The sequence below is a fragment of the Lipophrys pholis genome, assembly GCF_963383615.2.
Source record: "Lipophrys pholis genome assembly, chromosome: 2".
NCBI classification, from domain to species: Eukaryota; Metazoa; Chordata; class Actinopteri; order Blenniiformes; family Blenniidae; genus Lipophrys; species Lipophrys pholis.
In genome coordinates, this window is record NC_137636.1 from 18,890,187 (window position 1) to 18,907,112 (window position 16,926).

Sequence of the window (16,926 nt, forward strand, 5' to 3'; positions counted from 1 at the left end):
ATGGAAGTGGCGTTTGCACATGCCAAGACCTGAGCGATTATAGATAATTGTGAAAGGATTCACCTTGTGAGCCCTTTGCACTCATGGATCACGGCAATACGTGTGAGAATTTTAAATAAGTTCTCAAACTTTAACTGTCTGTATTATTCTCCTGTGCCTCACGCACTACATGTAAAAAGACACTCGAGGGCGACAGAGCTTCGTTGATGCAGGCCGGTGACAGCGGCGCAGCAGCGCCCCCTGGCGGTCCCAGGATTAAACGCTCACAACAACATCTCCAGCAAGGTGACGGATGCCCCGGTCTTTGACGTCCAGCGATCCATTTCCAGCCGAAGGTACCGTCTCACGGTTTCTGTGCTTCAGCAATTACAGTTTGATTTGATGGCTGGCGCGACGTCGCGGCTCAATGAAAGGCGGGTGTTTTTGGAGGTTACGGGCGGTTTGGTGGCCAGATGTGTTTACTGTACTCAGCGTGTTAGCTTCGTTAGCCTCATAACGACACACACTCAAACCGTAACCGACTAGTTACCGACGCGTCTGGTATCCACACTCAACTAGTTAGCTTTCACGTTTGGTAATTAGATCTCCAGATTCTTGTGAGTGTCGGTGAAGTACGATCGTTTTCTTGCGTTAGGATAACGTTAAATCGACCCAGTAGAGGCGCAACGATTGTGATCGGCCCAATTTGAGCTTAAATATGTAAATCACTTTGATTTAAACCCGGTTCAGGTGATATAAATGATCGAACTGAGCAGGCGAGGTTAATCGAGTCGGTGTCAACACGGGATACTGTCAGTGCAGTGCTGTCACTGCTTGTGTTTTCTGTCAGTTGCTAGTCAGTGTGTTGACTCACTAGTTAACATTAGGTAATGTCAGCAAATCGGGTAAAGACGAGCTCCTTCAGATACATTTGATTGCAGTAAGTCACTGTAGCTGTATGCTAAACAGATGTGGCCTCATTTTATATTTATTTTTTGATCAGGCAGTACCTATGCCTACCTCATTGCATGCAGTTACAGAAGTTACATTTCATTTCCTAATTCTTAACTGTTGATGGCTTCTGGATGTGAAGTACCTCATGTATCTGTATGTGTCACTTGTGAGTTGTTTTCAGTGAGTCTGTGTCAGGTCTTTGTAGCCTCCTCCAACCAGATAGGGTCTGTTTCTTCTTCCACCTGCATGTGGCTGAAATCCTTTCTCCCTCTGTCCATTCACACATCTTCTATTATTCATGGTCCCCCTGTGGAGCAGGGCACACACACAAAAAGGAGAGGATGGATGTTCACTGGTCATTGTGAACAAGCCTTTTTACTGTTGCTTTCCATGGTCTGGGACTGTTTATCTTCATGATATGAAATAATAATTGTACAAAAAGAGTCCTTTTGTGTAATGTCCTATCTTAAAACAAGTCAAATAAATGTCCTCAATACATAGAGAAACTATGTATTCAAAGTTATGCATTAGGGCTTTGTTTGGAATGTTTCAATGCTCACCTCCTTTCAGGGCAATACAGGGTTACAGGAAAACAATTAGCTGAGTGCTGAAGGAAACCAGGGCAGCCTTATTCCTGTGAGATAGGCTTCCATTAGCCTGAATGAGTGTGTTTAGCTCCTGGATTTTATCATCATGTCAGATCCAAATATCTGCACATTTAGGAAAACTTGTTTTGGTTGTTAAGTGGCTGTTGTTTGGATGTTACCTTTGTACTTGAAGATTATTAATCCACATAAAGACTTCTTGTGGTTTGGTTTATCATCAGTGGTGTATAAAGATTAGTTGAAAGGAACTTCCTATGAGGAACAGTTCTCTCCTTTGTTTCTTGTACATGAGGGACATAAAGGAGTAAAACCACTGAAAATGCTTTTGTGCAACTCTCATTTGCGGCGTGTGATTTTGCTAATCCAGCGTACCAGCACTGTATTACTGTAGCTCTGTGTCATCGAACGTCAGGTCAAGACTGGACTGAATCTCTGTGTTATTTATTGACCACATACGTGACCCGATTGCTTTTGTGCATTTGCAGATGTTCAGTTGCGGTCTGGTTGGTACACATGTGGTAAAGCTTTTTTTTTTTTTTTTTATTATCTCTCTAAGCTTCAGGCTCTGTTTGACAGGTTGGGAATGATGCTAAACTTGTTTTTCTTATCCTTTCCTTTCTCGCTCTCACTGCAAACTTTAACCACCTCGATGTTTTGTCATACTCCTGTCGCTCATGCCAGCCTGTTCTTTGTCTTCTTCTCCTTATCTCGGCAGGAGGCTGCTGAGGAGGGCTCCACTAACAATCCGCACTGACCCTCAAGCTGAACTCCAACGTTGATAGAGGGGAGCCCAATGGATCATGGTGGTAAATTTAAACTTTTTCCCAAAACAAAAATAAACGCTCCACCAGACACACTCGATTTAAATTGTTTGTGAAAATCAAAGGAGCTCTGACCGAAGAGAAACGTTTTAGGTGGTGTTTTTTTTTTTCTTCTCTGCATGTCGGAGGCCTTGTCTCAAGTTTCAACTGAGTGTAACCTGTAAATATTGACTCAGTGACTGACCTTTATACAACGACCTTTATAACTTACATTAGTTATTTGATTTACTGGCTTTAATAAAGTTGGTATAGTTTCTATTTCTGATTGATTTTGTATTTCACATTCAGGTCAGCTTGAAAAGGGGGCCAGAGAGATGTCACAGGGTCGTGTTGGTCAAGATGAACTCTGTGATAACTTACCCACCCCTGACACTCCCACTGCCCACACTCAAAACCTGAACGAAGCAAACGTTCTCACACAGACTCAGAGTGTCTCTCATTCGCAATACGGAGAGGGAGCAAGGTGTGGCCTCATCCAAAAATCCAGTCTTAACAACAATGGGAAGGAGGAGGAGGTCAAACAGTTAGATGAAAAAGACAAAGGACAAAGCAGAGATGAAGATGAAGAAGACACCGATGAACTGATGAAAGAGGAGGAAGAATCAGAGGAGTCAAGCTCTCTGATTCGTTGCCATTCTCCAGACACTCCCATGACTGATTCCTCATATTCCGAAACTGGTAAGTGGAATGTTAACTTGAATGTTGAATTAAACTTGTTTCATTGCTTTTACAGTCAAGACCATCCTCTATCACACATTGTGTTGTCACATGCTTTTTCGCTTACTTTTTCGTTTAATGATTGTTTTTTTGTTCCATTGAGGGTAATGAGGCAACAAGCTACACGGTCTCCATGCGACAGAGACGCCTCAACATTTATATTTATTTAGATTTCCATCCACATAGAAATATGTCCTACCTTTTATATCTGTTTTAGTCTCCTCCACTTCCTTGGAATTACAATCTCTGCTTTCAAGTGTCTACTTTTCCTTTCTCTCTCTCTCTACTCTCTGTCCTGTGGAAATGGCTTACTAATGGGCAAACTTTCGTTGTGATTTGGCCGCCGATTGTTTGCATGACGACAGTGTTCAGAGCCACTGAAAGCAAAACGGTTTGAAAAAGTCTTTGAGAGTGCAACATTTTGGAAAACTTTCCGCCTCCACGACAATGGGGAAATTGGACCTTTTCTGAAACATTGGGTACTTTAACTTCAAACTCCAGTCGTCGTAAATACTGTACTTCTGCACATGTTTGAGTAGATAGACAGTAACGATGGAGGAATTCAAAATGTTTGTGCTGCTCGCTCATTTGAATTCAGCAGCGCTTCAACAGCAAATGGACACATTCACTATATCATCATCTGGGTTACATGCGGTGACACTTTAAAAAAAAAAAAAAAAGAGTGAAGCTCTAAGACGGTTTGAAGGAGCTTGCGTGTTTACATCGTTCGGTTCTCTGTTTCCGTCTCAATTTGAAACTTTTCTAAAAGGAAAACACTGAAATGTTGTGATGTAAATGGGCACTTAGTCGCTCAAAAGGCCTGCCAGCCTATGGTGAGTGACTGCTCTGTACCTAACAACCTTTTAACTATTTTCTTAAAGAGGCTGAAAGATATTGCTTCATCTTTTCTGTGGGATTGATTTCTAACAGGATGAAAGAGAAACGCATAAAATGTAATTTAAAAATTAACTTTGAATCTCTCACAGCAAGCCATTAAACTATTTTTGTTGTTGTTTGAAATAACCCATTTAGAAAAAAAGAAAAACCCCAGACATCTTTAATTAAAAGTTTATCTTTTTTTTTAACCCCAAGAAATCGTAATAACTTTTTCTAAACTGGAGTTAAGATTAGATTATATACCCCATTATTAGTCACACGCTGGGGACATTTACAGATTTACAGCAACAAAAAAAGCAGATGTTCAGGTGCAGGGAATGTACGATAAAAAAACAAACACAAAATCAATCATAATACAAAAGTAATGACGAGAAAATGGCAACATGATCAAGTTTAAGAGCTCAGTTTATTTACAAAAAGTCTTCAACAACATTTGTCAGCCTATCATGCAGATGCCAGGTCCCATAGTTTTAATGTAAGTTGTCCGGTAGGAAAGTAGGCCACTCAAATGACACTGAGAATTTCAGTTTTGAAATCATTGCGCGATGAATTATCTTTCCCCTAATGACTGACTTGTCTAAGACATGCCATCGACCCGGGGGCTCACTCACCGCTGCAATGCTTTTAGTGCATTTTGGATGGTCAGCATATTGGGTGGAGGTCATTCTGGTGGGGGTAATGTTGTTATTTTGATCACATGCCTGAAGAGCCAGAAAGAGAGAGAGAGAGAGAAAAGGATGATAACGGATGGGGTAGCTTCATTGGATAGTATATGTATGTATCGCATAAAGGGAAGGGATATAACTTTGGCAATATTAATTGAAAGGGAAAACAAAGAACAAAAAACTCGTCTCAAAATTGTCAGACTACAGTAAGTTCAGGTTTGATAAATACTTGCTGGCTTTCAATTTGCAATGTATACAGTAATATTTGGATTTATAAAGCCACATTTATAAAGTAGCTGTGGCTTGCTTGGTAGAGAGGTTATCTCCCAATTGGAAAGTTGCTGGTTCGATTCCCATCCCCACATGTCAAAGTGTTCTTGAGCAAGACACTGAACCCCAAGCTGCTCCCAGTGGATGGACTGAGTGCCTTGCATGGCCGCCGCCTCCATGTGTGTGTGTGAATGTGATTAACAGTGTAAAGTGCCTTGGGGACTGCTTATGCGGTGGAAGCGATACATAACTGAAGTCCATTTACAGTCTTTGTCACTGTAATCTCAAAACAAAAATAAAACCAGGCAGATTTACTTCTAAATTTGTGACTCGGGCAAGATTGTATGTTCTAAATTCTATATTTGACATGCTTATTTCTCTATCCATCCAGCCATCTTTTTCTTTTTTTTTTTTTTTTTCAATCATCCTTGTTTCATCCCTTTCTTGGTTTTCTGCTGTCTTTGATAATCTCCTCAGGCAGTCTTTTGGAGTCTTCCTGTGCATTCAGCCCTGGAACCAGCCCAGAACCCACATCCCCTGTCATTCCCGTGGTCTCACCAGTGGAACGCAGCCAGTGTGATGCTGAAGCGCACATCTCCACCACCAGATCAGATGCCTCTTCCACAGAGCCCATTCCCTGCACACAGGGGCCTACCGTCACCGCGGGGTCTACAGAATCTCCTCCTCAGACTGGAACCTCGGCCTCATCTCTCCCAGAGGCTACTGACAGGATAGCAAAAACAACAGACTCCACAACCATACAACTTACCTCATCCACAGAGCCTTGTAGTCAAGCGTCTGCCAGTTCTTATGCAGGATCTGTCGCCTCAACAGCAGAACTGGCCCCCTTCACTGCGGGAGCTACTCCTGCTACCCAATCCACTCTCACGACAGGACCTGCATCCTCAAATTGTGAAAATATTACTTCCACCACTGGACCCCTTTCAAGCCCTGGTCCGCTGGAGTCTCTGGAGCAGCTGACCCAGAGAGGAGACGACTCCCACCTCCCACAGTACCTTCACCAGGTAACCTGTCAGTCATTCATTTCAAGAGATGCTCTTATGTTCATGGTTACCTGGATTTGGGGCTTCTCTCACGATAGTTATCAAATCACAGTTATCCCTCTGCCTTATAATCAGAGCAGCACACTGTACCTTCAGGCATGGGTGTCTTCAGCAACTGCGCACACATTCAGGCCATAAAGAACACACCACCAGTCTTTCCGTGCTTGATGTTCTCCCACATTCGGCCCTGCGTGACTGAACATGTAAAGTTTGGGGTGTGTGAATACTTCTTGTCAGGTTGATTTACCAGGCACACCTGACTGACACTTAGTTGCAGGCAAACAGGTGGGAATGAGTGAACAAGACAGCACCTCACAGAGGTTTTGCTTTAATACTGCACTGATGCAATCACATAAAAGCTGTTTGTGACTACTCACCAGTTAGAAATAGGTGCTTTTCTACATGATGGCTTAAAAAAAAAAATATATCACAATTTTTTATATAGTAATTGTTTTATACATACAACTTTGTTCTTCAGGAAATATTGGTGAGACTTTCTGACAGTCACGATGCAACTTACTGTATCTATTTATAGCTGAACCAAACACAGGGGAGGAAGAACCATGTTTATGATCAAGAAAAAAAGCACATTTGCTGTCATATTCATTTATTTTTTGCTTTTCTGCCTTTCTATCATTAGGCCTGTTATAGTTACTCATTGACTCACAGTTGCTATGCTCATGGTGGTGAATAAATGTGAATTCTGGTTGTGATCTTTAACACAAAGGAACCAAATTAAAGAAAAAATAACTGAAGATAGTGGCTGCTTTAAAGTCTCATTACAGCATCTGATCAAATGTAGTTACCTTCTTAAGTATGAGGTTGTATGCGGTCGTACAATACTGCAACCTTGGGGGGCAGAAAAGTTAGTGGATATGGAATTAGAGAAAAAGTGATGTGAGCCAAGAATAAATGGGTTTAATGAAGTCTGGTGAGACTGCAGTCTGCAGCAGTGTTTCAGATGGCTTACCAAGACATACATGTCATAAATGATGTAATGTAGCACAAGTCAGAAACAAAACCTATGAGAAATAATGTGCCAATTTCATGTTGGGGAGATATTTTGGGAAGAAAATAAATTGAATATAGAGTCATTTTAATACATTTGACAATTTCTATGCTACGAATCATGAGTGAGCAGAGCAAAAAATGTTTCCGACTTTGTACCTTCACCACGTTGGCAGTTTCCCAGAAAGGTCAGTCAGTCGTCACCACCCATCACCTCATTAGAAATGCGAGAACCTTACCCTCCACTTTCCTCCTCCTCTCTCTCTCTGTCGTCCCCTCCCTCACACACTCTTCTCTTGTTCTGCGATCAGCTGAACAACATGAAAGCGACACTTGCTGAAAAGAGGTAGAGTGTCCACCACGGTCTCTCTTTTTTCCTTCCTGTGGTCTTTCTTTTCACTCTCGCTCTCATTTTCCCCGTGTCTGTCCTAACTGCACTTGCTGTAACAGTTTACAGGCTGCGTTGTGTCTGTGGATCAGATTGTGTTTTTTCTTCTGTCTGGTTAATCGTTACATGAGTTGCTGAAGCAGCACTCCAGTTACTGTCAGCTTTGTGTTGTCTGGTGTGTTTTTATTTTTTTTTGTATCTCTTCTTTTGAAGTTTACATATCGACAGACCTTGTGTGATGTTGAAGAACTGGTGTGCATGAGGATTAGTCTCAGTTTGATTCTAAACCCCTCCAGAGCCAGTTTCCCTGATCCTTCCTGTGGCAGCTGAAGAGAGAAATACTCTCATGCATTTCAGAAGTTGTAATCACTCTGTCTCTCCACAGATTGCTGAGGCCTTTGTCCATCATGAAGACTGTATCCTTGCTTCTATTTTTATTCTGCATTTAATTCATTCTTTGGCCGCCTCCTTTTTTGTTTAATTGATATGGTTGTGAAATGAGAACAGTCGTGGCACCACCACTTCTTTCATCCTCTGGTTGGTGGCTTTGGAGTGCAGAATTGAAAGTACAGGTAACGATTAGCAAGATGCCACAAAAGATGAGAAGAAACACAAGACAGTAAGAGAGGGAAAAAGCAAAGGGAAACAATAAATGACAGACAGAGGTGTGAGTGCAGAGGGTGAAACAGAGAGAGAAAGGACAGCCAAGCCAGTTTGTCCTCAGAGGCTCACCAAAAGAAAAAAACAAATGCAGGCAGAGAAGAGGTAAGAGGTGCACAAGGATTAAAACTTCAATCTGCTTTGATGGTGAACTGCAGGTATTGCCACAACAGTTCAGGTCTTATCAGGAACGACTGGGATTGGCAGAGTTTATGAGTAAATAATACAGTAATGACAATTCATGCACATTACGACCCTGCTGAACTTTATTTTGAACATGAAATGTATTTTATTTTCTGTGATTGTGATTATGCATTAAACCACCAACCTTTGTTTTCATAAGGAAATGATTATGGTGTATAGATCATAGCAATGCAAACCCATTCCTGGCAGACCCATAGAAATTCACTCAAGCATGTAAACTTCAGGAAGATAAAACATATAAGGTAAAGGAATAGTAATGCATGAAAAGGAAGAAAATTCAGTGAAAGATTCAGAAGGTTAATAAGAGAAAAAGACAGTGGGAGAGAATAAATGACACAGTAAAAGAAAAGGAGAAAGCCAGCTTAGCTATGTCATGCATGTACAGTGTTGGTAGAGAAAGAGAAAGCATTGTCCATGTCAAAGAAGGATTGTGTTTTGGCTGCTCACATCCATAAACATGAGTTCTCCATCCTAGAGTGCGTCTCGCCCTCTTATCTCCATCGGCCTTGTGCTCTGTCCTCTTCTCCTACTTGTATTGTTTCTTCTCTTCCTCCTTTTCTTTTCAAATTCCATTTTTCTTTTCTACTCTTGTCAGCTGTAGTTATTAGTGAGCGGAGTTTTGGAGTTGATGCCGGGTTTTTTTTCTCTCTCTCTTTTTTTTTTTTTTAAGCTCCTGAGCACTTCTGTGCATGTCCTTGTTGTGTCTCGGTGTGTTTTTACTGTCGTGTTTCTTAACCTGTGACATTCAGACCAGCGGGCATTATGGTGCATCCAGCTAGAGAAGCTCTATCACCAGCGAGTGCTGGACAACCTGAAGGACCTTCAAGAGCAGTGGGGTAAGGCACAGCACACAGAAAAACCTAAACACAAGAATTCAGTCTTGTTGTCAGTGTATCAGCATGTTAAATGTATGTGGTGTGTGCAGGATAAACATTTATCCACAGTGGTTTTAACAATGCGACACGTCTGAGGACTGAATAGAATATATGCTGTGGTTTAAAGTGTACATTAAATAATCTTTGATATGTTACACTGCCAACAGCCTTTGAAGGTTGAACCCTTAGTGTGTATTAACTTTTTATTGTGGAGGATTCCCTGAGGATCAACGTCCTTAATTCTCCCAAACTGATGATTGTGTGTAAGTTGATTAACAGTAACAGATTAAACTGTGCAGCTCAGCACTGAGACACACTCCCCGTGTAGCATATTGTGTTAAAATTATGATGGTATATTATAGCTGCTTTACACTACCCGTAATAATTCACTTATGTTTTGTCCTTTTGCTTTGGCTTAGCAGCTCTTAATTCATGTTAATGGACCTAATTCATGACTTTATTTTAGAATTTTGGAAAGAAAATAAATAATAAAGATGGCGACACATATTGTGATCATATGCATATAAACTGGATCATAATGTTTTTAACCTTCAATGTGTCAGACAACATATGTATGGGATAATTTGCTTATTGGAAATAACATTAAATTGTTGACTCAAGCTCTCTTTTTATTAATTTGTTTCAGACGTGTGATTTTATTTTTTTTACATGCAGTCATATCTACTCTCCATCTACCCACATACATATAAATATACACATCTATTTATAAACCCATTAGTGATAATACTGTATAATTAAAGTTAGATTTTTTTGAAAATATATTTAGAAAAAGTAGATAGTCTATATACATACATACACACATACATCCTTAATCCAATTGTCATGCCTGAAAAGGGGTCAGAAGAAGTAAAATGTATCTAAATGTATAGTTTATATATGTAAATATGCGCATTAACAATGTCATCTAGTAAATATACATGCACACATACAATATATACCAATGTACATATACAACATGTATAAAGAATCTATTTCTAATGATTTAACACTCAGATACTTATTCATTCAACCGGTGCAGCCCTCCCCACTTTACCTGTTCACACCCAAACACCTACATAAAGAATATACAGACATACACCTGTGTACAGTCCTGTTGACAGTGCAAGAGACACCCATATAGATTATTCACTGATCTTCATCCCTTTATATGTTTAAAATGATCAGTCTGAGCCTTATTTTCAACAGTTTCAACTTTGAGCCAAAATTTATAAAATGTTAGTTTTTTTTTATCTTGCAAAAAATAACCGTTCATTTTTAGGTTTATGGAAAAGTTGTATTTCTTAGAGGTGAGATTAAGTATTATTTTATAATTCATCTGTTCTTTATCTTTTTTTTAGAGACTCAGTGCAGGAAGACCTCCACTGACCTGGAAACCCAACAACTGGATACGCTCAAACACATTTGCCAGACACACACACGGTCAGTCTGGAATTTTGTGTGCACTAACGCTGTTGATGCATCATGCTTATATTTCTTTTGCATTTTAGTGTTTATTGCCACTTGTATTATTATTATTATTAGCTTTTCTGAAAGACGGAAGGTTGTTTTAAGACAGTATATGTGATTTATAATGTCCTTCAAAGTAGATTTGACATTGTTGGCGGGGAGTCAGATCCCATGCTCAGTATTCATTTCTTTCTACAAGGGATGATAAGGAGTCCTCCACCTGCCCGACTCCCACTGTAGGACATTGTGCACACCTGCACATTCTGTAAAATCCCCGTCAGCTGACACACACACACACGTGGGCAGCTGTTTGTATAACATTGAGCATGTGTACCTTAGTGTGTGCCGAGCAGTGATGGTAAGAGCATATGGCTCTTGCCTGCTGTGACTGCACTTTCAGACATTTGAGCCATCACACTGCTAAGGTTTCACTTTGCTCAACTTGGGGTGTGCGCGTGCACACACACACACACACACACACACACACACACACACACACACACACACACACACACACACACACACACACTGATAGCAAGGCAAAAGTGTTCAGACTAATATTAGATTGGCGAGGAGGAAAGAGTCACTCATGTTTTGCGTCTTCATTTGCTGAAACCACACATTTTCTTTTCTTCCTTCTTTTTATAGGCCAAGGACAAAAGATGCTGAGGTAATGTATTTCTAATTTGTGTGTGTAAAAAATGGCAGAAACAATAATGCACTTGGTGTCATACAGAGCAGACTTACTGTGATCACTGTCATATATTTGTATTGTCTCATTTTAATCCTTATTATGTTTTGTTTTGTAGTAATATGTCACTTAGTATAGCTTAGCTTAGTTTATGCAAGAGTGTTGATTTATTCTAATAGTTTGTTTATGTGTGTACAGTGTGCATCTTGGGATCTTCTGAAACCTAAAGAAGAAGGTAGTGCAGTGCCTTCATGTACCTCAGGTAAGTAAATCAAAGCTGTTGTATTTGTAAGCTGGTCTGCTAAGAAAGCAGAAACTAGCCTGTGTTATTGTAAGTCTTTTTAAAAGTCATGTGAATGATCATTTCCAACATGTTTTTTGTTTTTATCCAGTGTTTTGTTGATAAGAATTTAGAGCAAAGTTTTCTTCATTTACTCTCCTGTTGTGGTCTGCAGTTTTTCTGGACACTTTTATTGCTTTAGGTATTAAGTACAGACCACTATAAAGGTTTAAATGAGATTTATAAACATAAAAGCAATATTAAGCTGATTAGTGCAGAATTCAAACCTGAGGGTAGACAAAATCTTTTTCCTTCATTGCACAGCCTGTCTTTTATTCCCTGCTTGTTTTTGTTTAATGTTTCGATCCAGCCAATCAGATGGAAGGAATGATGGAGCAAAGAGTGGAAGAGGAATCTTGTCCAGTCATACCCTCCATTCATTTTCCTGAAAAGATCAATTCTCCAGAAAAAGAGAGAGAAGTCCCAGACAGTTTTGATGAGTCTCGACAAGCTTACAAGCAAGCCGATGATAACGAGGGAGACAAGGCAGAAGGAGCGGTGGGACACACTATTGCAGTCATAGGAAATGGATTACACCCCTGTGCAACTGGAGGAATGGATCAGTCCGTGCCTGCAGAGCAGCAGGGACAGGATTTAGATTCAGCACAAGAAAAAGAGGTAAAGTCGGAAGTCGAGAGGGACGTCGAGGAGGCGGCAGAGGCTTTGGAGATGGAAGATGAGGGCGAGGAAGAAGGGGAAGAAGAGAGTCAGAAGGAAAGAGACTATTTTGATGTTCAGAAAGCTTTACCGGTGGAGACTTTGGGCAGTAGTATAGAAGTCAAGGTACAACCACTGCACCAGGATACTACAACTCAGGAGAAGCTATACAACGAGACCCAGCTATGGCAAAACACACAGGTAGGAGTCCTACTTTTATTCTCTGTAAGATGCTGTGAATTTGTCTTTAAGGATGTTCTTGTAGTATCTGTTTCAAAAACAGGTCCAAGTAAATTGGCAATATTAACTGCATCTGTCATTAACTTCATCAGTGGGTTCTCTGCTTTGGTTGTCTTCTGAAAGCTCTTGTCTCTTGGACTGGGTCACTTATTGCAGAGCCAAATATTTGTTTTCTCTACGGTTTAGGTTTACGTTATAGTTCATGCCTTCCAGTTTATGTTTTTTTTTTTTTTTTTAATGAAAACAACCACAAATAAGAACAGAAAACTTGGCTTTCGTGATATTCACAACAGTCCAGCAGAGTAAAAAGAAAAAAAGGATTGATAAGCAGCTGATAACTACATTACATCATCACTGCAGAAAAGCAGTAAAACCTGCCTGGACCAGGAAGCACGTCTCCCCGAGGAGACTAATATAAAGCAGCAGGAACAAGAAGCAGAGGACGAGGAGGACTATGAGGATTATGAAGAAGACCAAGCTCGCATCATTAGAGAAGCTCCCTCACTGGATGACATGGCAAAACTCATCGCAATAGAGGAGGTGTGTTCATCATCTTGCGCTTCACTACATAAAAACTTTCTGAGCTTGTGTTTATTCTGATATATTTGAAATACTAAATGAGGCAGATTTTGCTTGTTCCCATATAGTATAAAAGAAATCACCTCAAAGGAGCGATGCTTGTACTTTTTAACTTCACTTAGCTGTTAGATTACATTGCTCTTTTGCTATCTGTAGATCTAGTGTGTCTCTGACAGACAGCATGTCGCCATGTTGAAGCAACTCTAATGGTATTATCCAACCATTACTGTTAAAGCCACTATGGATTTGTAGATGTGAAAGCTAGTTTCATGTGCACTCTTCAATTGTGAAAGAACACATAATGTGGAGCAGCCAGAGAGGTGCTGCTCCGGAGATGTTAGGTGGAAACTGTTGTAAAGGTTTTTTTTATTTATTTATTTTTTGGTTCAATGCGAGGAGTCTACTTCCAAGTACAGAAGTTGGAGTTTTTGCTTGCTATGAAAGGAATCACACACAAACACCCTGCCTTGTTGGACCAGCAGTCCTTATAAAATAAAGGTACATAATGATATTAATGATAATGGTTCAACACCAAAAGTTTAATTATAATTCTATTCTGTCCCTTGATTATCATTACATTAAGACATATAATAATTTACAGTTTGTTGTTGAATGGATATCAGATGTCATGAGACTAACAATATATCAAAGGGGGCTTAGATACAGAGTTTTACGAGTGCTGACAGTGTGCCACCTGCTGGACGAGGCTGCCAGACTCTTAATTTGTTCTCCACTCTCTAGAAAATGCCTTCTAAGTTTGATGTAGAAGTGATTCAGTTGAAATCCATTGTTCTATTGTTGGCTTATGCGTGTTGTTTTATGTTCCTCCACAGATATCTCCTGCCTCTGGCCTGGTCTCCATATTGAAAAAGCGAAGCATTTGTACAGAAAACTTGAGCATATCTGCCTGTTCGGAATCACGACCTGCAAAACCCACTGCCAAAAGACGTGTCCGCTTCAAGGTTCCTGACGAAGGCTATGAGCATGGTATAGTTTTTTTTTTTTTTTTTCTTTCTTCCCTCTGGGGTGTTGTGAATTGCTTTACCATCGCTGGCTGTACCAATCCTCTGTGACGTTAGATATACATGTTTGCCCTGTTTTCCCTGACGCTAACACTTTGACCCTCTTGTGTTTCTCTTTGTAGATGTTGGCAGCGGAGACTCCTGTCTGCTTCTTGTTCTGCTCTGTCTGGTTACTGTGGTGATCAGCGTTGGCGGCACTGCCCTTTACTGTGCATTGGGTGACGCCCAGTCCTCAGTCTGTCAGGACTTCTCCAGAAATGCAGACTTTTACTTTGGCCAGATACAACGCGGGATAGCTCAAGTCCAGCATTGGTTTTCTCTGGGATCGTAGCAGAAAACTTATCAATAATAATCTCATCAATATGGAGTGTCTGGCCTAACCTGTGCAAATATCTATACTTCCTACTTCTTCCTGGGACATTATTTTCTGAGGTAATGGTGTCAGGCAGTGACTAAAGTCCCCACTGCAGTGTGGAGAATGTGGCTATTTTTAAGTGAGCATCTACAGTATATCAGATACAGCTGGCCTTTTCTAAGCCTTGTCGTCTATATTTTTGGTTCTCTACAAGATTCACTTGTTGATCTGACATCACTTTACAATACTTCTTTTGAAGGGAAACTGGCACAAAGTGATGAGACTGTCAAATGAACCGAAGAGGAAGAACTGTCCTGCCCCTTTCTCGGCCCTGTCCGCGTTGAATAAGTCACAGATGGTCAGAAACACAGAATGCGAGTAAAGTGTGAGAGCCGTGACTCCACAAATTCTGTAGTAACTGTTTGAAAAATGAACTATGACTTCTCACAAAAAAAAACAAAAAACCACAAAAAAAACAGCACCAGCTGCTGCAAAGCATGAAAATGTAAAAAAAAAACTAAATTTAATGTAAACTTTTTTAATTATGGAGCACATCAATGCTCTCACCATACACAATGCACAAATGAGCAGAAATCCCGTGGGAATGTTTTACAAACTGCTGCAACCGCGGGTGTTGCTTTTATATTAATTTTGTCTTTTTAATGACGTGGGAATTTTAAAAATGAACAAATCAATCATTGATTCACAACTTGGAATGAAATCATCATGTCTTAATCATGTCTTAATTCTTTTGATCGAATGTTCGTACTATATATTGTCAAACTCGACTATTGTGTGAATGTCGGCAGCGTCTATGTCGTCATGAGCAATGCTGGAAAGGTCCTTTTTGTTGTAATCTTAACTCAGCTGCTGATAGAAAACTGGAACATGAAATATGTTCAGTAGAGGAAAAATGTTGAATTGCATTTGATGTCTGTGATTTGAACTTTGAGCAGTTGCTGACGAAGTTTTCCTCTCGGCTGCGACATGGGCTTCAATTCCTGCCTTTTTCTGTACGAGCAACAACATTGGGTTTACAGTGAGGTGCTAGGGAGACTAAGGAGACTCTTTTACACCCGGCGTCGAGAAAACACCAGTGTCTTTTCTAGTTCTAAAGCCCAGGTGGTTTGAACAGGAAATGTATTACCATTTTAAAACAACAGCATTATTATGTGCCTCTCTAAAGCGGTACAGTGATTTCATTAATCACTTAACAAGTGGTTCCAAACATGACACTACTTTTCTTCACCTCAGATAGGTGAGCTTCACAGCTGAACTCTACCGTCAGAACTTTCTTTCTGCGTGTTGGTAGATCTGTTGTGTTTCCAGGTGATGTGTTGCCCGGTACATGTTGTATCCTGCCTTTCACCCACTGACAGTTGGGAGTGGCTTCTAAATTGGCTAAAACCTCTATTACAGATGGATTGTTTTTTGACTGTCTTGTCAATATGCCATCTTAAAAGCAATGCACCAAAGTGTTGGCATACCTGCCACCTAAACGGACTTCTGATTGGTGTATCTGAAGTCACAGCTCTGAGTATAATGAGTACATTTAATTTGAACTCTGTAAGTTGCACAGAGATATCCAGGGTTTGTGAAGCAAAAGTGGACTTGGACACACACAAATTCTCTTCAGATATTTAGAAAGGAGCCCTAACTGTACAATCTGACTATTGTTTTCTCCCTCCTCCTTTTTTTTGTAAGAGCCAGCTCTAGCCCCGTGTAGCATATGCAACATGCACAGTTACACAATGCATCTCTGTATATACTGTCAAAGAAATGCTGACCATGTTGCACAAATGACTGGTACAATTTAATTTAATTACATTTTTTAAAGATATTGCAATATTTCTACAGACAGTGTGTTGCTGCTCATAAACAGGCTTGATAAAATGTCACCACTAACAGATTATTTAAATCTAATCCTGAACCCACCGCTGCAACAGGAAACACTCGACTCTTGATCAGCAGGTGTGGCTATGTAAGGAACATTCTTCTCCTGAGATATTGGAAACAATATTGGCATTGTGTACATACATACATAATCACTACAGGCCCGATTCTGGGCATCATCTTCTCTCCGCGATGGTCGGTGTTTTCTATTTGATCTTTCCAAATGTTTTATCAGCTGGGAAAGGTTGTGGTCTTCCGTATTAGGCTACTATGTAACATTTGCCATTTTTTTGTTCAACAATCTGTTTACGTTTGTTAAATGTTTTTGTTTGATGGAGGAGGAAGGCTCCCTACCAAAAGACCGATAATTATGAAAAAATTCAGACGAATCAATGAAACCCAGTCTTGAGTTTATTTCTCTTTTCATTGTAAAGCAAATTTTACTCTTTAACAACATAACTGGCTTTAATTTAGCATCCAAACGTTTTTCTGCTATTTCAACACACTGTAATGTTTGACGTCTTGGTCATTGCGGTCCCTTTTATTTGCTGTTGCAGTGGAGCCGATGTCGAAGG

At 40.2% G+C, this 16,926-nt stretch overlaps 1 protein-coding gene across 4 annotated transcripts; it reads left to right on the forward strand.

The window, feature by feature from the left end:
• Positions 1–251: 251 nt before the first annotated feature.
• cnsta (consortin, connexin sorting protein a) lies at positions 252–16,745 on the forward strand. Of its 4 annotated transcripts, none has more exons than XM_080458446.1 (14): positions 266–335; positions 2,024–2,056; positions 2,254–2,344; positions 2,648–3,037; positions 5,386–5,933; positions 7,754–7,784; positions 8,982–9,068; positions 10,466–10,547; positions 11,223–11,244; positions 11,464–11,527; positions 11,916–12,463; positions 12,863–13,042; positions 13,915–14,068; positions 14,226–16,745. In XM_080458446.1, the coding sequence occupies exons 3-14, from the start codon at positions 2,332–2,334 to the stop codon at positions 14,432–14,434; spliced, it is 2,328 nt and encodes a 775-aa protein (XP_080314572.1). In that variant the 5' UTR covers positions 266–335; positions 2,024–2,056; positions 2,254–2,331; the 3' UTR covers positions 14,435–16,745. The 4 variants fall into 4 exon arrangements, with proteins under 4 accessions (XP_080314571.1, XP_080314573.1, XP_080314572.1 ...); XM_080458448.1 differs by having other exon boundaries at positions 2,254–2,341; XM_080458445.1 differs by lacking the exon at positions 2,024–2,056 and having other exon boundaries at positions 252–335.
• Positions 16,746–16,926: the final 181 nt, after the last annotated feature.

Excerpts from the sequence above, each read along its gene's own strand:
- cnsta (XM_080458445.1), top strand. Across the intron at positions 7,785-8,981 it reads CTTTGTCCATCATGAAGACT|ACCAGCGGGCATTATGGTGC; the intron begins GTATCCTTGCTT and ends TGTGACATTCAG. Across the intron at positions 11,245-11,463 it reads CAAGGACAAAAGATGCTGAG|TGTGCATCTTGGGATCTTCT; the intron begins GTAATGTATTTC and ends ATGTGTGTACAG.